Source organism: Antechinus flavipes, chromosome 4, assembly GCF_016432865.1.
Source record: "Antechinus flavipes isolate AdamAnt ecotype Samford, QLD, Australia chromosome 4, AdamAnt_v2, whole genome shotgun sequence".
NCBI lineage: Eukaryota > Metazoa > Chordata > Mammalia > Dasyuromorphia > Dasyuridae > Antechinus > Antechinus flavipes.
In genome coordinates this window covers 114,019,594-114,040,950 of record NC_067401.1, presented here as the reverse complement: position 1 = coordinate 114,040,950, position 21,357 = coordinate 114,019,594, and the positions used below count along the sequence as shown (strand labels likewise).

The window sequence follows — 21,357 nt, the reverse complement described above, 5'->3', positions numbered from 1 at the left end:
ACATCCTGATCTGATTTTTCCTGCACAACATGACAAATATGGAAATATTTAGAAGAATTACACATGTTTAATTTATATTAAATTGCCTGCTGTCTATGGAATGGGGTAGGAGAAACAGGGAGAAAAATTTGGAACATATGGTTTTGCAAACATAAATGTTGAAAAGTGTATTTGAATGTGTTTGGAAAAATAAAAAGCTATTAAAAAATTAGCTTTACTATTCCTCTGTATTTGTCTTTCAAAGTTATCAACATCTTTCTAATCACTAAGGTTGGTTCATAACTTTAGGTCATGCCTGATAGTTCTCCTTCCTTTGCCCCTTTATCAAAGAGACAAAGACTTCATGTAGTTCTTCTAGGTTTTAAATATATATAGTCCAAAGGTCATGGAAAAGTAAGGGAAAAGACAATTACAGAGCCAAGCTCATGAAACTAGAAAAATCTATATTATAGTTTACCAATAATAACCAAGTCTTAAACAAAAATGCACCATTACTTTGGACTATAATATATATATAATAGGAGAAGAAATACATGATATACTACAATACATTGTACTAGAAGTCAGGAGAACTGGATTCCTGTCCCAGCTACACCTTCAGATTTCTCATCTGTAAATCAAGGAATCTGAACTAAAAGATCTCTTTAAGTTCTTAATTACACTTTGGCCATATCCTAATTAGAACTCAATTTTACTGCAGCAAATTGCTATACACTGGCTAATCCAATGGCACAGCTTCTAATTTCGGGATAGGAAGAGGATGAACAGAATATGAGAAAATATTTTTCCAGCCTAAGAAAATTTAAGAGCTACGCAAGAGAAATCTGTAACACTGCCGTGGGAGGTCTGAGGAAGTTATTTCCAGGGCCCACAGATACAGCAGTAACCAAAGCAACAACAGCTTCAGAAGCTCTCAGCCCAGAGACAGTGAATTGAGTTGTTCAAATGCTGGCAGTGGGTACAGCTGGTACTGATTGACAACTCTACTACACATACACAGTTCCAGGTTGTAGTTTCAGAGTGGAGAGGAGCATTGGTAGTTATTACAAGGGAGCAAAGTCATTGTATCAAAACCTAAAGGAGCACTAGCATGCAGCTGCAGGGGAGCAGATTCAATTCCTTGGTAAAAATCAGAGTGCAGGGGCAGCTAAGTGGAGCAGTGGATAGAGCACTAGCCCTGAACTCTAGAAGACCTGAGTTCAAATCTAGTCTCAGACACTTAACAGTTCCTAACTGTGTGACCCTGGGCAAGTCACTTAACCCCAACTGCCTCAACAACAACAACAACAACCAAAAAAAAAAAAAAAAAAAAACCATAGTGCAAAACGAAAAACAATAACTATATCCCTTCCAAGATATCACACTACCTTGAAAATACCAAAAAGGTGCAGAGAAGAGAAAGGGGAGGAGAGAAAGGAAGGGGAGGAGAAGGGAGAGAAGGGAGAAAGAGAGAGAGAGAGAAAGAGAAAAGATAATGGAATGAAGAGAAATACACAAGTTAGTAATCATAAAAGTGAATGTGAATGAGATGGGCTTTGCCATAAAACAGTAGCAGAGGGACAGCTAGATGGCACAGTGGATAGAGCACCAGCCCTGAAGTCAGAAGGACCTGAGTTCAAATGTGATCTCAGACACAAGCACTTTCTAGCTCTGTGATTCTGGGCAAGTCAGTTAACCCCAACTGCCTCGGCAAAAACAAAACAAAACAAAAACAACAACAATAAAAAAGTAGCAGATAACAGAATGAATTAATAATGCTGTTTACAAGAAACAGAAAGACACAGTGTTAAAATAAAGGGCTGGAGCAGAATCTAATATGTTTCAGCTGAAGTAAAAAAAGCATTATCTCAGAAAGGCAAAAGCAAAAATTGACCTAATTAAAAGAGATAATCAACAAAAGTACATTTTGCTAAAAGGTATCATGGACAATAATTCAATAAGAAAAAAATTTACATTTAGTTTCTCTGATAAAAAAACCTTATTCCTCAAATTTATATTCAATATAGAACAGAATAAAATTTCTCAATAAATGGTCAAAGGCTATAAATCATGGTTGTTGTTTTTTTTATTTTCAAAATATATACATGGCTAATTTTCAGCATTTACCCTTACAAAACCTTGTGTTCTAATTTTTCCCTTCCTTTTCCCTACCCATCCCTGAGACAACAAGTAATCCAATGTTAAACATGTGCAAATCTTCTATATATATTTTCATAAATATCATGCTGCACAAGAAAAATCAGATCAAAAAGGAAAAAAAATAAGAAAAAAAATGCAAGTAAATGACAACAAAAAGTGAAAATATTATTTTGTGTCAGTTCCCACAATATACATCTGAGTATACATGGCTCTCTTCATCACAAGCATCATTGGAACTAGTCTGAATTGAAGAGAGCCACGTCCATCAGAACTTATCATATAATCTTGCTGTTGTTGAAAAAAAAAAAAAAAACAGTTTCTAGTAGAGCCAGGCCATGGAGCAAAGCCCCAAAATTAAAACTGCAAAGATCAATAAACTAAAGATGACAGAAGCAAGTAACAAAATTTCCTGGAAATCTAGAAGAAACTAAAAAAGAAGAGAGTAACTCCAAACAACTACAAGGAGAGATTCAAAGGGGAAAAAATGGAATAATCCCAAGGACTACACTAATACTTAGAAGAAATGAAGCAAGTGCTTTAAATGAAATGAAATAAAAGCTCCTGAAGAAAAAAAACTGGAAGGAAAATAACTTATAACACAAAATGGTAAATTATATCCAACTAGGATATAATTATAATAATTATATCAATCTAGGATTCCTTTAAAACCAATATAAACAAAAAAAAAAATTATTTCCTCCATGGGAGAGCAAGAAACAACAGTGAATGCTCTACCAAAATTGTTTAGAGACAAATAGGGTCTAACCACCTCTATCAGTGAAGGATAAAACAAGAAAAGCAAATTATGAACTAATATCATTAATGAATATCAATTCAAAAATTTTGAACAAAATTCTATCAAAAAGACTACAATTTATCCAAGAAATCGTTCATCATGATCAAGTTGCATTTATACCAGGGGTGCAAGGATAGTTCAACATCAGGAAACAATCAACATAATAAATCATATTAAAAACCAAAACACCCAAAACTGTACAAGTACCATAATAGATTGCAGAAAAAGACACGTGGAACTGGTTTTTTAATTTATCATAAAAAAACTATATTATCTAAAACCAAAAGCAAGCATCATATACATTGGGGACACACGAGAACCTTTTCCAATCAATATGAGAGTAAAGTAAGTACAACCTACTCTGGAAATTATAACAGAAATAAGAAAAGAAAAAGAAACTAAAGGCATAAAGATAAGTTTAGAAAAGGAGAAAAAACTATCTCTATTTGCTGATATGATATATTTGGAAATCTGAGAAAATCTGCAAAGATACTAATCAAGACAAGTTTCAAATTATAAAATAAACGCGCAAAAACCAAAGCCATTCCTATATAATATTAACAAAACCCAAGAAGCAGTAATATATTAGGAAAATCTCATTCCAAATAACTAAAAAAAAAAAAAAATGCATAAAGAATCCAGTGATAAATCTTAGAATGAACATTTTAAAAGGCAAAAGATAAAAGGTTTGCAATCTCTGTAAAGCTGAGGGGGAAAATAGACTTAATAGAACAGAGGAGTAGAAAGAATTTCAAATTAAAAAGCCAGCGCTACTTTACCCCCAGAAAGGTAAAAAGAGATGATTTCAGGGAGTGTTTTGGAGGTTGACCTATGGCAGTGTGTTCAAATCTAGCCACAGATCCTGACTAAATATACAACTCTGGGCAAGTCACTTCCACTTTGTCTATCTCAGTCTCAACTGTAAAATGGAGAATCACAACCAACTCACCAATGGTTGTGAAAATCAAAGGAGGTAATATAAAGCATTTAGCATAGTTAGCACATGCCAGGCACATAGGAGATGCTTATAAATGCTTGCAACCTTCCTTCACAAGGACTTTGAAATGCAAAAACAAGTGCCCAACAAAGCCTAGAAAGATCAATTTATTCAAGCAATTCAAAGAAAATGAAAAAGGACCCAGTACTAACATTCTAACAAGGAGAAGAGAAACAAGTATGTCTGTGGAATCTTTTAATGTCTTCATAGAGTATTGAAGGTATTTTAAAATAAATAAAAAGGGTACTACTAGTACAATGATTCTGTTCTGAGAGTAGTAAGAGGAAAAAGAAAGGAAAAGGAGGAATATATATATATATATTTTTTTTTAAGTAGGAAGAAAGGGAGTGTACATCTATTTCTCATCACTGGGGTACATGAGAATGGACAAGCATGGAGAATGGGGGAATAGGCACCAGACAAACCTCAACCTCTCTGAAAAAAACAAAGGATAGCTGAACACAAAAATATTCAACACTTTGGTGTAGAAAGAAATCAAATTCAAATAAGGTCCTATCCAGTGTTTTAGTGTTTCATCACCAAGTGCCTTTTGGACATTTCCATGCCTTAACTTTTTCTAATACTTGATATTTCATCAGGAAAAAAATTGGTGGAACAGCAATACAAGGCCATATCCTTTACAGCCAGGATTCTAAAATTTTTCTGTGACTGATCATCCAGAAAGATATATCTGTTAATCTTTTTTTTATTTATTAAAGCTTTTTATTTTCAAAATATATGCATAGTTTTCAACATCCACCCTTACAAAACCTTGTGTTCCAAATTTGTTTCTCCCTCTCTTCCCCCCTACCTCCTCCCTCACACTGCAAGTAATCCAATACATGTTAAAACATCTGCAATTCTTTTACACTTGCTTCCATAATTATTATGCTGCACAAGAAAAATCAGGTCAAAAAGAAAAAAAAAACCCAAAACCTGGCAATTTTCTAAAGTAAAACAAAAAGTAGGATTGTAAATTGCAACACCAAATAAGATATTCCAAAAATACTAAAGGAAATAAACCCTTTAAAAAACAGAATAGGCCAAATGGTAAGAGGTACAAAAATCACTGAAGAAAAGAACTTTTTAAAAAGCAGAATTGACCACATGAGGAAAAATGTAACAAAAATTCACTGAAGAAAACTTTAAAAAGCAGAACTAATCAAATGGAAAAGGAGATACAAAATCTCACTGAAGAAAATAATTCCTTAAAAATTAGGCAGGCGGATTCTAATGAATGAGATATCAAGAAACAACATTAAAGCAAAAGAATGAAAAATGAGAAGAAAATGTTAAATCTCTCAATTTAAATCTCAAGTGATCTGAAAAAGATACAAGATAATTAAACTATCCAAAAGCCATGATCAAAAAAAGAATATAGACATTTTTTATAACTAGAAAGTAAAACAGAAATCCATTGACCATGGAGCAGCTAAGTGGCGCAGTGGATGGAACACCAGCCCTGAAGTCAGGAGGACTTGAGTTCACATCTAACCTCAGACATTTAACAGTTCCTAGCTATGTGATACTGGGCAAGTCACTTAACCCCAATTGCCTCAGGAAAAAAAAAAAAAAAAAGAATCCATTGACCACATCCTGAAAAAAGATTTCAAAATGAAAATACCCAGGAATATCATAGTCAAATTCCAAAGCCCCTAGATTAAGGAGAAAATATTGCAAACAGTTCAATTATCACAATTCAAATATCATAAAATCACTGTCAGGATAATACAAGATTTGGCAGTTTCTATATTAACAGATCAAAGGGCTTGGAATGTGATATTTCAGAGGGCTAAGATTACAAGAATCGCCTACCCAAGAAAATAGAGTATAATCCTTCAGGGAGGAAAAATTGACATTCTCTGAGAACTTTCAAGAATTCATAATAAAAAGACCAGAGTTAAATAGAAAATCTGACTTTCAAATACAATACTCCAAAAAAAAGCACAAAAAGGTAAACAGGAAAGAGAAATTCAAAAGAGATTCAATAAGATTAATTTACATTTCTATTTACATTTCTATATGAGAAGATATTTAAAGCTCTTAAAAACTATCACTATTAGGGCTGTAAGAAGTCTACATAGAGGGCATGGATGCAAGCTGAATATGAAGGGATAAAATTAAATTGAAATAAAATTAAGGGATAAGAAAAAGTAATGCATTGGAAAAAGCAGAAAGGGAGAGACAGAATAGGATAAACAATCTCTTATAAAAGAGGCACAAAAGAGCTTTTACAGAGAAGAGAAGAAAGGTGGGTAAGAGGGGAACTCTTGGACATTACTTTCCTAAAAATTGGCTCAAAGAGGAAATAACATAAGAAGTCAATTGGGTACAGGAATCTACCTTATTCTACAGAAAAACAGCAGTAGAAGGGGCCTGAAGAGTAAAGGGGAACAAAGGTGATGGAACTGAGGGCAGATACAGGAAGGTAATATCAGAAGCAAGACATTTTTGACGACTGTGAGAAAGTTATGTTCGCTTATGGAGGAAGCCAGAATTTTGGGACCAGAAGCAATTTAGAGCCGCAAAGTAACTCCTGAAAATAGTTGAAACTTGATAAAACTGGACAAAACTTGTTGAGCATTAAAAAAAAAGCTGAAAGTATGACAAGGTCATAGCTTGGCTTAGAGTATGCATGCTTAATGGCTTCAGAAATATTAACTTCACCCCAGGAGGAGCTAAGACTCATTTTAATGGTCCTGCAATGTATGCAATGGAAGGGGGGTACATATTAAGGGGTGTAAATTGTTGGAGGATAGGGAAAGAATGCTGACCTCATCTCCCTAGCCACTGGGGAAATGGAGACTGGAAATGGGTCCTGGATCAGGGATAAAAGGCTGATCTTGCTCTGGAAAAATGTGTAAGCTCATCTTCACTTTAGTATTCGCTTCTTGCAGGAACTTAGGATGAGTGAAGCAGTATAAATATTTATTCAGTTACTACAAGAAACGAATGACTTGTTTGTTCATTTACCCCTTATTTGGTGTCCAAAATTGTTTCTAACAGGATAGACAAGGAGAAAGGAGAAAAAGAGCAGGATAAACAGAGGGGAAATAGGATGGAGAGAAATACAGTTGGTAATCATAACGGGAAAAAATATTTAGAACTCAAAATTTCTGAAATTAATATTTTAAAATATTTACATGTAATTGAGGGACAATGAAATATTAAATATCATACATGTATATATGTATATGTGATTATCTATATAAGTATATATATCTATATATGTAGCGTGTATATATACATATATAGATGTACATATCTATATCTATATAAATATAAAGAAACACTTTTTTAAACATTAACTTGCCAAAAGGAAAAAAAATAACTTTCCAAGGTTAATGGTAACCTTGAAAATTGACTGGATGTCCATCAGTTGGGGAATGGTTGAATAAATTATGGAATATGAATGTAACGGACTATTATCATTCTAAAAGAAATTATGAGCAGGCTGATTTCAGGAAAGCCTGGAAAGAGTTACATGAACTAATACTAAATGAAAATGAGCAGAACAAAGAGTAACAAGATTATGTGATGATCATCTATAATGGACTTGGCTCTTTTCAACAATGAGGGGTTCCAAGGCAATTCTAACAGACTTGTATTTTACCCTTTAGTTCTAAAAAGAATGTCAACATCGATTTTTTTTTTATTTGCTTGTTTTTTCTTTTCCTTTTGATCTGATTTTTATTGGGCAGCATGGCAAATATAAAAAATGTTTAAAAGAACTGCACATATTTAATCTATATAGGATTGTTTGCTGTCTAAGAGAGGGGAAAGGGAGAAGAGAGAAAAAAATTTGAAACACAAGATTTTGCAAAGGTAAATGTTAAGAATTATCTTTGCATGTATTTGGGAAAATAAAAAGTTATTTAAAGAAAAAAAAATTAACTTGGCAGAAACTATGTGCATCCAGAGAGAGACTGAATGTGGATCAATGTATAGTACTTTAACCATTTTTTATTCTTATTTGCTTGTTTTTTTTCCTCCTGTGCTTTTTTTCTTTTGATTTTGTGTGTGTGTGTGTGTGTGGCAAAGCAGGAATATGGAAATATGTTTGGAAGAATTGCACGTTTAACTCATATTGAATATTTGTTCTTTATGGGGGGAGACAGCCAAAAAAAATTAAATACAAAGTTTTACAAAGGTATATGCTGAAAACTATGCATATACTTTGAAAATAAAAAGCCAAAAAAAAAAAATCTATCTTTGCATGTATTGGGGGGAAGGAGGGGGAAGCTATTTAAAGAAAAAAAAATTAACTTGCCAGAAAATATTACATTAACTGACTACTTTTTGTGAGTGTATGATGTAAAGAACACATTTCTTATTTTTATTAACTTAGTAACTTCAGATTCCTGGAAAATATGAACATAACTTGATATTGCACAGAAGTCTTATTCTTTCACTATCTAGGTTCTTCCAAAGAGTTTAAAGCACTTTAAAAAAAGGCATTCACAGGGCAACTAGGTAGCACAGAGGATTGAGCACCAGCCCTGAAATCAGGAGGAACTGAATTCAAATCTGATCTTAGCCACTTACCACTTCCTACCTGTGTGACCCTGGGCAAGTCACTTAACCCCAATTGCCTCAGCAAAAAAAGAAAAAAAAGGCAATCACTTATCAAACTTCCCACTTCTCTTTTGGGTGTAGCCAAACACCAATGAGGCACTCTCTGACCCAGAGAAGGTGCTTGATAAATGTTTTTTGAATAGTGGAAAAAAATATTCCCTCAAAAGTACATGATAGATATTCTCATTAAAATGATGTTTCTCTCCACTGCAGAGACCAAAAATACATTAAGATTGCAATTGAATACAAATCAATGGTAGTGTGAATTCAACCACCATCTCTCCTCCAAAAGAGAATTGCTTTCTCACATTTCAACAGGTTTTATACTGAAAATATGTATTTATAGAAAGCAACAATTCATGCACATAAAGCTTGCTAAGACTTATTCAACATAAATAGTGGAAAACTTTCAGCATTTGCTTTAAGCAAAAAGTTGGCTTTTCACCATTCATTTTTTAAAACTCTTATCTTCTGAATTTTTCTTTCTCCCTCCCTCATTTACCTCTCCCCCTCCCCAAAACAGCAAGCAATCTGATACAGGTTACATATGTACAAGACTAAAAAGGTGCCTTTTCAATATAGTTAGGAGAGATTTCAATCATCAGGAGATTCAAATCACATAACACAGAAATTCATAAAACTGCTCCCCCCCAAGACATAATGTGAAAATATGCCATACAAGACAAATCCCTCTTCCAGTGTAATAGCAGATTTAGTAAACTTGAAGGTAGATACCTTCATATACCTTGAAGGTAGATTTAAATTCTTCCTAGAGTACTAAGAGTACTAAGCACAAATCCTTATAATTCCAACTGTATTTAACTATGTTTAGAGAACCATGGAGTGATCTGAAATTGTACTACCTTTTAAGTATGGAGAACAACTTCAAATAATTTCTATCTAATGTGATGGTATTAAAAGACCATGATGTGAATCCTGAGCCTATTGCTTATTTCTTTGGGCAAGTCATTTAATCTCAGTAGACCTCATTTTCCTCACCTGTCTTACAAAGGAGGTTTGGCTTTTAATGTTTCTTTCATTCCTAAAATCTTATAAATTTTCTGTAAACTGGAATAACAGTATATGTGTGTAAATCCGTAAGATACTTTGATATGTAGTTTAACCTAAACGACAACGAAAAGACATACAGGGGGTGCAAATAAACTGCAACATATTATCAATGACTCATGCTCAAGAAATGGTATCAGTGACAGGTAAGAAAAGAAAAGAAAGTCAATCAAGGAATAAGACTGAAAAATGACTGATGGACAACCCAAGGGTTACAGTGGTTATATTCATAAAACATTAAAATCTGAGGACATCCTCGGTTCTGTGCAGTACTAGTTATGTAGAGGATTTATGGAAGGACATGGCCAAGATTAACACAATAAGAATAGGCACAAATGTTCAATGATGAAGTATTCACACTAATGAGATCACAGATTTATAAAAAGCATCAGAATGTTATGGTCTCTGGAATACTAGTTAATATCCTCTCAAAAATGTACCTGCTCGAAATTAGGCAAGGACCCACACTTAACATCATATAACAAGATAAGATCAAAATAGGTCCATGACCTAGGCATAAAGAACGAGACTATAAATAAATTAGAGGAACATAGGATAGTTTATCTCTCAGACTTGTGGAGGAGAAAGAAATTGGTGACCAAAGATGAACTAGAGACCATCACTGATCACAAAATAGAAAATTTTGATTATATCAAATTAAAAAGCCTTTGTACAAATAAAACTAATGCAAACAAGATTAGAAGGGAAGCAACAAACTGGGAAAACATCTTCACAGTTAAAGGTTCTGATAAAGGCCTCATTTCCAAAACATATAGAGAACTGACTCTAATTTATAAGAAATCAAGCCATTCTCCAATTGATAAATGGTCAAAGGATATGAACAGACAATTTTCAGATGATGAAATTGAAACTATTACCACTCATATGAAAAAGTGTTCCAAATCACTATTGATCAGAGAAATGCAAATTAAGACAACTCTGAGATACCACTACACACCTGTCAGATTGGCTAAGATGACAGGAAAAAATAATGATGAATGTTGGAGGGGATGCGGGAAAACTGGGACACTAATGCATTGTTGGTGGAGTTGTGAACGAATCCAACAATTCTGGAGAGCAATCTGGAATTATGCCCAAAAAGTTATCAAAATGTGCATACCCTTTGATCCAGCAGTGCTATTACTGGGCTTATACCCCAAAGAGATACTAAAGAAGGGAAAGGGACCTGTATGTGCCAAAATGTTTGTGGTAGCCCTATTTGTAGTGGCTAGAAACTGGAAAATGAATGGATGCCCATCAATTGGCGAATGGCTGGGTAAACTGTGGTATATGAATGTTATGGAATATTATTGTTCTGTAAGGAATGACCAGCAGGATGAATACAGAGAGGCTTGGAGAGACCTACATGGACTGATGCTAAGTGAAATGAGCAGAACCAGGAGATCATTATACACTTTGACAACAATACTGTATGAGGATGTATTCTGATGGAAGTGGATTTCTTTGACAAAGAGACCTAACTAAGTTTCAATGGATAAATGATGGACAGAAGCAGCTACACCCAAAGAAAGAACCCTGGGAAAAGAATATGAACTATTTGCATTTTTGATTTTCTTCCCGAGTTATTTTTACCTTCTGAATCCAATTCTCCCTGTGCAACAAGAGAACTGTTTGGTTCTGCAAACATATATTGTATCTAGGATATACTGCAACATATCTAACATATATAGGACTGCTTGCCATCTAGGGGAGGGGGTGGTGGGAGGAAGGGGAAAAATCGAAACAGAAGCGAGTGCAAGGGATAATGTTGTAAAAAATTACCCTGGCATGGATTCTGTCAATATAAAGTTATTATTAAATAAAATTAAATTTAAAAAAAAATGTACCTGCTCTCATACATTTCATCAGCTGACTTTAGAAACTAAGTTCAAATATAATTGATTATATCAATGTTAATTCCCTTTGCTTTCAAAAAAAATAGCTACCCCAAAAGACTATAAAACTATGAGTACCCTTTGATTCCACAGTTCCTTTACTGGACTTACATACCAAAGAGATCATTAAAAAAAAGGAAAAGGACCCACATGTACAAAAATGTTTGTAGCTGTCCTTTTTGTAGTGGCAAAGAACTAGAAACTGAGCGAATGCCCATCAGTTGAATAATGGCTGAATAAGTTGTATTATATTAAAATTATGGAATATTACTGTTCAACAAGAAACAATCAGCAGGATGATTTCAGAGAGGCCTGAAGAGTTACATGAACTGATGCTAGAAATGAGAAGAACATTGTACACAGCAACAAGAAGATTATACGATTATCAACTCTAATAGAAGTGGCTTCTTTCAACAATGAGGTGATTCAAGCCACTTCCAATAGACTTGTGATGGAGAGAGTCATCTGCATCCAGAGAGAGGGAGGACTATTGGGATTGAACGTGGATCACAACATAGTATTTTCACCTTTTTTGTTGTTATTTGCTTGATTGTTGTTTTCTTTCTCATTTTTTTCCTTTTTGAATCGATTTTTCTTGTGTAGAATGATAATTGTGGAAATACATATAGAAGAATTGCATATATTTAATATATTAACCTGCTGGCTAACAGAGGGAGAGGAAAGACAGGAGAAAAAAATTTTCAACACAAAATTTTGCAACGGTGACTGTTAAAAATTATGCATGTTTTGATATTGTATGAGGACATATTTTGATGGAAGTGGATTTCTTTGACAAAGAGACCTAACTGAGTTTCAATTGATAAATGACGGACAGAAGCAGCTACACCCAAAGAAAGAACACTGGGAAACGAATGTGAACTATCTGCATTTTTGTTTTTCTTCCCGGGTTATTTATACCTTCTGAATCCAATTCTCCCTGTGCAATAAGAGAACTGTTCGGTTCTGCAAACATATATTGTATCTAGGATATACTGCAACATATCCAACATATATAGGACTGCTTGCCATCTAGGGGAGGGGGTGGAGGGAGGGAGGGGAAAAATCGGAACAGAAACGAGTGCAAGGGATAATGTTGTAAAAAAAATTACCCTGGCATGGATTCTGTCAATATAAAGTAATTATTAAATTTAAAAAAAAAAAAGAACAATTGCACATTTAACATGTATTGGATCACTTGCCAACTTAGGGAGGAGGGAAAGGGAGGAAGGGAGGGGAAAAATTAGAACACAGGGTTTTGTAGGGTGAATGTCGAAAATTATCCATGTATATATTATGGAAATACAAAGCTATAATAAAAAAGGAAAGGAAAGAAAAAAAATTATGCATGTTTTAATATCACAGTACTTCATTTTGTGCATTTTTCTTATTTTTTATTAAAGCTTTTTATTTTCAAAAACATATACATGGGGATAGTAGATAAGAGTGTCAGCCCTGAAGTCAAGAGGACCTGAGTTCAAATCTAACCTCAGATACTTAACACTTCCTAGCTGTGTGACCCTGGGCAAGTCACTTAACCCCCAATTACCTCAGGGCGGGGGAGGGGCGTAGACATGGAAATTTTTCAACATTTACCTTTGCAAAATCTTACTTTCCAAATTTTTTCCCTCCCTTTCTCCCACCCTCTCCCCTAGATAGCAAATAATCCAATATATATTAAACACATGCAATTCTTCTATACATATTTCCACAATTATTCTGCACAAGAAAAAATCAGAACAAAAAGGAAAAATAAGAAAGAAAACAAAATACAAACAATAAAAAAAAAAAAAAATGCTATGTTATGATCTACACTCAATTCCTACAGTCCTCTCTCAGGGTGCAAATGGCTCTCTCCATCACAACTCTATTGGAACTGGCCTGAATTATCTCACTGTTGAAAAGAGCCACGTCCATCAGAGTTGATCATTGTATAGTCTTCTTGTTGTATATAGTGATCTCCTAGTCCTGCTCACTTCACTTAGCATTAGTTCATCATGTAAGTCTCTCCAGGCCTCTCTGAAATCCTCCTTCTGATCCTTCTTTACAGAACAATATTATCCCATAACATTCATATAACATAACTTATTCAGCCATTCTCCAATTGATGGGCATCCACTCAGTTTCCAGTTTCTTACCACTACAAAAAGGGCTGCCACAAACATTTTTGCACACGTGGGTCCCTTTCCCTCTTTTAAGATCAGTTGTGAAGTAACTTGGGAAATTTTACACAAAAAGGCTTCTTGCAAAGGACTTGGGTTCCAATTCAAACTCCACTTAATACAACTTCTATGACTTTGTTCCCATTCTTCGTTGGGCCTCAGTTTCACCACAGGTAAGATGAGGGAGTTGGCTTCCCAGATCCCCAAGGTCCTCTCCGGCTTTCTATTATTTGGCACTCCACAAATATTCCACGTGACCAACCTGTCCCATTACAAAGCTTGCTACAAAAGATCCTGCTTTCAGAAGACAGAAGTATATGCAGAGTGAAAAGCCCAAGGGTCTGATCTCAATTTAACAAATAGCTTAAGCACTCAACCCTTTCACACAAGATACTTCATCTCTAGAGCTCATCTGCCTCCTCTGTCAAATGAAGAGGCTGGACCAGGGAGCTTCTAACATTCCTTCCAGCTTTTTCTCTAACCAACAACAATGGAAGGTGGCTTTCAAATAACTATTTAAAAAACGAATGGACACTTACTGCCTCAAAGAACAGGTAGAAAGACTTCATTTGGGGAATGTACTTCTACTGTTTTAAAGGTCTTATTTTAAGGTGACTGATTTTATGACCATCAGATGTAGATGCTCCTAGGAATAACAGTGATAGCATTTTATTTTATTATCTAAGTCTTTTAATCCATGAAAGTCAATCCAAGTCTAAAATAGCAGCAATAATAAATATTTCTCACAAGACAAAAATAATTTTATTTTTAAAGAGATGAGAGCAGTGGAACCCTACCTTAAGCCTACAAAACACCATAGTTAATATAGCTGTTTACTGCCAGATATACAAATCAGAAAGATAACATGGTACAGTAAAAAGAATTGGAGGTTTTGCAAGGGTCAATGTTGGAAAAATTACCCATATATGTTTTGTAAATAAAAAGCTTTAATAAAAAAATTTTAAAACCACCTGGAATTGGATATAGGAGGACCTGGGTTTGAATCCCAAAGACAATACTTAAAGTCTGTGACACTATATAAGTTACTTGACCCGAGATTCCTATAAAATGCGAGGACTGAATTAGGTCACCTAAAGTCCCTTATAGTTCTAAACTTATGATTCTAAATCCTCTTTGAACTTAGTGATAAGATAAGAGTCTAGAGAAAGAATACTACAAACAAATTTGCTAACATACAGGGCTTATTTAATCACCTAGATAATTTCAAAAACGTTAGTCAAAGCAGCAAACAATATAGCAAATCCTGAACTCTATCACTTCTCAAAGCCCTGGCATTTAAGGATTGAGGGAGGCAGAAAAAAGATAAGATTCTTCCTAAAAATGTACTCCAAGTAAAATATTCTCATCCCTACCATAATTTATCTATTTATTCATGTAGCATAAATCAAATAATTAATCAATAAGTAATTTCATCATACCTCATGTGTAAGGCCAAGCCATCCTGTAAACTCGGGAGTCCCAAGTCAGGGAGAGTATCTGAGTTGACAGAAGCTGGTGATAAAGATCCTTCTTTCTCTTCCAGCAGGTCCAGTTTCACCAAGTTGCTGATCTCATCCTCCGAGTTATCTTCAGATACAGAGCCAATTATGAATCGAGAGTGCTGGTTCAGTTCCAGAGGCTTGGTCAAAGGAGAAGACTCATCCATTATGTTGTCAAAGTAGGCCCTTAGAGCTAAGAGGAAAACATAAAAGTTGACTAATCAAGTAGGAAAAAAGTATGATTAGAGAAATACTTTTTGAGTATTTCAGTGCTTTTATTTTCCCAAATATGGGAATGAATTTAGTGTGATACCACCTACTCCTAACTAGTAAATAGTAAGTAATCCCATCCTTTCCCCAAAACTTCATATTTTTTCTCCAAGGTTCTTGTAGTTGTTGTTTTTGGGGGGGAGGGGGGAGAGGCAATTGGGGTTAAGTGACTTGCCCAAGGTTATATAGCTAGTCATGTTAAGTGTCTGAGATCAGATCTGAACACAGATCTTCCTCAACTTCCAGTGCTCTATCCACTGCACCATCTAGCTGTCCATTTCTCCAAGTTTCTCAAGTCATTTCTATATCCCTCAATAACTCAGGACTGTACGAGTTACAATTATAATAGGGAACCTTTACAAATGTAGTCTTTGAAAACTTCTGGTTCTACATATAATATTAGTATGTGAAGTTTTATTGTGTTTTTTTAAGTGATATTTAAACTATGTGTATTATTACTGCTTGATTAAAAACCAAGTCATCTGGTTCTGCCCCTTCCTGCCAGTGGGACTCTGGATAAGTCACTTCAACTTTCTGGGATTTAGTTTCCACATCTATAAAATTAGGGGGCTAGACTTACTGTGGTCATACTTTTAAAATTTACTATGGGTAGATAATATTCATATCAACTTTGTCAAGGACACAAGATTTCACTGATTGAGGCATTTCCTCAATAACCTCTCTCAAACTGGCACTGAAATCAGAGGTCCTGGATTTGGATCCCTTCCTACCTATGGGATTCTAAGCAAGATACTGCGACTTTCTGGGCCTCAATTTCCTCATCTATAAAATGACAGGGTTGTACTGCATGAACTCTAAGATATCTACTTCTAGGTCTCATTATCTAAGTTTCAAAGAGTTAAGGGACTAGACAAAGTAAAACTAGTAAGTACTAGAGATTTGAACCCAAGACTTTCTGACTCGAGATCATTCTCATCATTATGTATATATCATGAAATATATCATTTTTTAAAAGTTCCACTTCTTAACATTTAAAAATGTTAAATTAAAGACTGTTTATGATCTTCATTGGTGGAAAGTCTCTATACCAATGAAATCATAAGTACATGACATATTAATAGGTGTACATATGCACACAGACGCAGATATATAGAGATATCTCCAAGTATCTAACAAAGTATGTTATATTTAGTATTCACTCAAAAGCGTGTTAAATTAATACATGTGTATATGCATATGTGTATACACATATGAGGAGAAAAGAGACACACATCTGGAACAAATCCCAGGAAAAATTTTTTTCAAAAATGATCCAATTATTGGTCTTTATTTCACTATGCATTGAATTATATGTACAGACATTTCCAACAAAAATTATGTACTCCTGACAATGGCTTTAATGTAAGGAAGCTCTGAATTTATCTATCATCAAGTGTCAAAAACTATGAAGATATCCTTTAACATAAGTCAGACATTCTTCAACGAAGTATCTTATTGAGTGTGGACAGACAATACCTAACAAAGGCACTTGCCTCCACTGTATGGAAAATAAAAAGTATTTCTAAAAACAACATTCAAATATGGGATACAATAGTCATTCCAGCAAACAGAACTCAATTAACTTTTAATATCAACAAATTTCAAAAGAGCTGTGTTTAACTCAGTATCAAACAACTTGCAGCCAATTTGCTCCATTAAAGTGTATTCTAACACTAATTCTGTGATATTTCAACATGTATATTTCATAAGGATTATTTGCATTCCACTATTATGCAAGAAGCTTTCAAAAAGTCTAGGAAGACTTACAAGAGCTGATGCAAAATGAAATAATCAGAACCAGGAGACCACTGTATAGATTAATATCAATATTGCACAATGATGAATTGTGAATGGCTTAACTACTTTCAGCAATACAATGATCTAAAACAATTCTAAAGGACTTCTGATAAAAATGCAATTCAACTCCAGAGAAAGAACTGATAAGAGTCTAAATGCAGATTGACGGTTAGTTTTTAAACTTTATTATTCTTGAAGGTTTTTTGACTTGCATTTTCTTTTGTGGTGTGGTTATTATGGACATGGTTTACATGACTACACCTGTGTAATCTCAAATTACTTACCTTTCAAAGATGGGGGAGGAGGAAGAAAAGGAGGGGAAAAAAATTTGGAACTCAAAATTTTTCATTTACAAGTAACAAAAAAACTTTAAAATTAAATTGAAAAAATTTTTATTTTCATTCCAAAAATAACTAAATGCCGTAAAGAACTTTGGGGGAGTGGGATATCATGAAGGAAATATATACTGTTAAATCAAACAACAGAACACCAAAATTAGGAATTATTGGGTCTAGAAAACAAAATTATTTCTTCTCCCTTTATAGTACATATGTAAAAACTGCTTAAGGAATATAAGACAATTCCAAAAGAGTCATGATGAAAAATGCTACTCCATATCAGAGAAAAAAAAACTATGGAGTCTGAATACAAACTAAAGTACATTATTTTCACTCTCCCTCCCCCCTTTCTTGTGGTTTATCCCTTTGTTGTGATTCTTCTTTCACAACATGACAAATATGAGGGGCAGCTAGTCCTGAAGGCAGGAGGACCTGAGTTCAAATCTAGCCTTAGACACTTAACATTTCCTAACTGTGTGACCCTGGTCAAGACACTGAACTCCAATTGCCTCAGCCAAAAAAAAAAAAAGACTAATATGGAGATATGTTTAATAAGATTGTACTTGTATAATCTATATCAGAATGACTGCTATCTTGAGGAGGGAGAAGGAAAGGAAGGGAAGAAAAAGTTGGAAATCAAAATCTAATGAAAGTAAATGTTGAAAAAAATTTTTTCATCTTCAAAAAGAATGTTAACTGCTTAAGAACCATTATTTTAGAAAGATTTTTTAAAGCTGTAAGTGAAAAAAAAAAAGCTGTAAGTGAATACTGATCCTTTTAAAGAGGCAAAGCAATTTTCATAAAAGCTAGATGCTAAAAGAATGACAGCAACAATTTATCAAGAGTCATGAAATAGGAAATTTCTTACTACATACATATATACTACATATATATATGTATGTATTTAATTGGATAGTCCTACAATGCTATAAGTTCTACAGTGCTATAACAGGTCCTCTACATAAGTGAAACTTTTGTTTTTCTTTTATATACAGATATATTTTTCCCCCTAGAAGGTTAAGAGGAAAGGCAGTAGGTCTGAGAGTTTGTCTCCTCAAGGAAAGGGAAGGTAAAAGAAAGAACAGAGGAGATCATATGGAACTCAAAAAAAAATTTTTTTTTAAAACAATGTTAAAGGGACACTAATACATTGTTGGTAGAACTGTCAATACATCTGGCAATTTGGAACTATGCTCAAAAAGTTATCAAACTGTGCATACCCTTTGATCCAGCAGTGTTACTATTGGGCTTATCCCCCAAAGAGATCTTAAAGAAGGGAAAGAGATCAATATGTGCACGAATGTTTGTGGCAGGTCTCTTTGTAGTGGCCAGAAACTGGAAACTGAGTGGATGCCCATCAATTGGAGAATGGCTGGATAAGGTGTGGTATATGAATATTATGGAATATTATTGTTCGGTAAGAAATGACCGACAGGATGATTTCAGAAAGGCCTGGAGAAACACAAACTGATGTTGAGTGAAATGAGCAGGACCAGGAGATCATTATATACTTCAACAATAATACTATATGATGATTAATTCTGATGGACGTAGGTCTCTTCAGCAATGAGATCAACCAAATCAGTTACAATGGAGCAGTAACAAATTGAACCAGCTACATCCAGCGAACGAACTCTGGGAGATGACTAAGAATCATTACATAGAATTCCCAATCCCTATATTTTTGTCTGCCTGCATTTTTGATTTCCTTCACAGGCTAATTGTATACTATTTCAGAGTCTGATTCTTTTTGTACAGCAAATTAACTGTTTGGACATGTATACTTATTTTGTATCTAATTTATACTTTAACTTATTTAACATGTATTGGTCAACCTACCATGGGGGGGTGGGGGAGGGGAGGAGGGAAAGGAGGTGAGGGGAAGGAAGGGAAAAATTGGAACAAAAGGTTTGGCAATTGTCAATGCTGTAAAATTACCTATGCATATAACTTGTAAATAAAAAACTATTAAAAAACAAAAAAAAATTTTTTAAACAATGTTAAAAATTTAAAAACCTGTCTTGAAAGCTAACATTTTAGCACATAAATTTTTGACATTCAAGATATAACAAACCATCATCACAAACTTACCTCTTAAAATTCTTATAATGTAAGATGATATCCACCTCCAGAAAGAACTATAAAAAAAAAGAGAGAGAGAGAAATTTAAAATATTTAAATTAACTGATAAAGTTTGTTTCTAGTTGTTTTTGTTTTGTTTTGTTTTTAATCCAGAAGAGTACACAATTAATCAACTTTGTTCTCTCCATTTCCCAGGCATTTTTATTTCTATAAGTCACTCTATAAGGCATTGGGGATCTACAGACAAAAAGGAAAAATAGCCCTTGCTCTCCAAGAGCTGACATTCTACTGGTGGGACTGAAGGTGTATACACAGCCTAATAAATGAAGGATCATTTAAAAAAGGAGTGAACTGAAACAACTGATGAGAAAAGAAATGAGCTATCTGTATGTCACATACATGTATAAACTTTAAAAGACACTATGGTGAGGAAGTAAAGCCTGAAGATAGAGATGGGATAGCAAGCAATGGACTTTGGCTGAGATGTAGAATGAAAAGGAGTCATAGGAGCTTAAACTGTAGAGACAGCAGATTGTGAAGAACTTTAAATGAAAAAAGGTGAAGAATGTGTATTTTATGCAAGGGAGCCACTAAAGATCTTTAAGCAAGGAAACAATTCCAAATAGCATCATTCTGGTCAAGGGAGTCAACTACAAGTCCAATTACTGTTTTATTCACTATATGTCATATAGGACAGATGCACAGAACAGACAAGACAGCCCAGCTAAAACAGCAAGGAGCCCTGAGGGAGACAGGAGGAAACAGGCCAAGTAAGTCAACTCCCCCCACCCTGTGACAATCCCTCAGACACCAATGTAGCAGTCCCAGGATTCTGGGCCCTAGAGCCTTAACAACAGTAATGCCTTTAATCCAGAACATTCAGCCATCATCCTGGAAAGTAACCAAACCCTATGGAGATGGACCCTGGCAACTGCTCTGGCAAAGCACTACAGCCACACCTACTGAAATACTGGAAAAGAAAATTTTTGCTACCAAAGTCCTTGGCACCATCAAATGAGTCAACATCAAAACTCACACATTTTTATTAGTGGAAATGACATTAAAGAAGAGGCATGAAGATGTTTCCCTAAGAATCAAGAATTTTTCCCATCTGATTTGCAACTGAAACCTTCCAACCCCTTTAGACTATGAGCTCCTTGAGGGCAAGGACTCTACTTTTCTAGTTGTATCCCACAGTGCTTTGCATTACTAAGTGCTTAAAAAAGCTTCAGTCATTCATTCAGGTCCATTATTAATGGAGTTATGAATTATGGCAAACTCTGCAGATGATATGATGATATACCTAGAGAACCCAGAAATTCTACTAAAAAGCTATTAGAAATAATTCATAATTTTAGCAAAGTAGCAGGATACAAAATAAATCCCCATAAATCCTCAGCATTTATATACATCACCAACAAAATCCAACAGCAAGAGATACAAAGAGAAATAACATTCAAAATAACTGTTGATAGCATAAAATATTTGGGAATCTATCTACCAAAGCAAAGTCAGGAATTATATGAGCAAAATTACAAAAAAGTTTCCACACAAATAAAGTCAGACTTAAATAATTGGAAAAATATTAAGTGCTCTTGGATAGGCCGAGCGAATATAATAAAGATGACAATACTCCCTAAACTAATCTATTTATTTTAGTGCTATACCAATCAGATTTCCAAGAAAATATTTTAATGATCTAGAAAAAAATAACAACAAAATTCACATGGAACAATAAAAAG

At 34.4% G+C, this 21,357-nt stretch overlaps 1 protein-coding gene across 1 annotated transcript in view; it reads right to left on the bottom strand.

The window, feature by feature from the left end:
- ACACA (acetyl-CoA carboxylase alpha) overlaps nucleotides 1-15,315 on the bottom strand; it is a 217,361-nt gene extending 202,046 nt beyond the window's left edge. Inside the window, exon 1 of the mRNA XM_051994076.1 lies at nucleotides 15,069-15,315. Within this exon, the coding sequence (XP_051850036.1) occupies nucleotides 15,069-15,295 (227 nt within the window). The 5' untranslated portion in view covers nucleotides 15,296-15,315. The remainder of the gene's footprint in view (nucleotides 1-15,068) is intronic.
- Nucleotides 15,316-21,357: the final 6,042 nt, after the last annotated feature.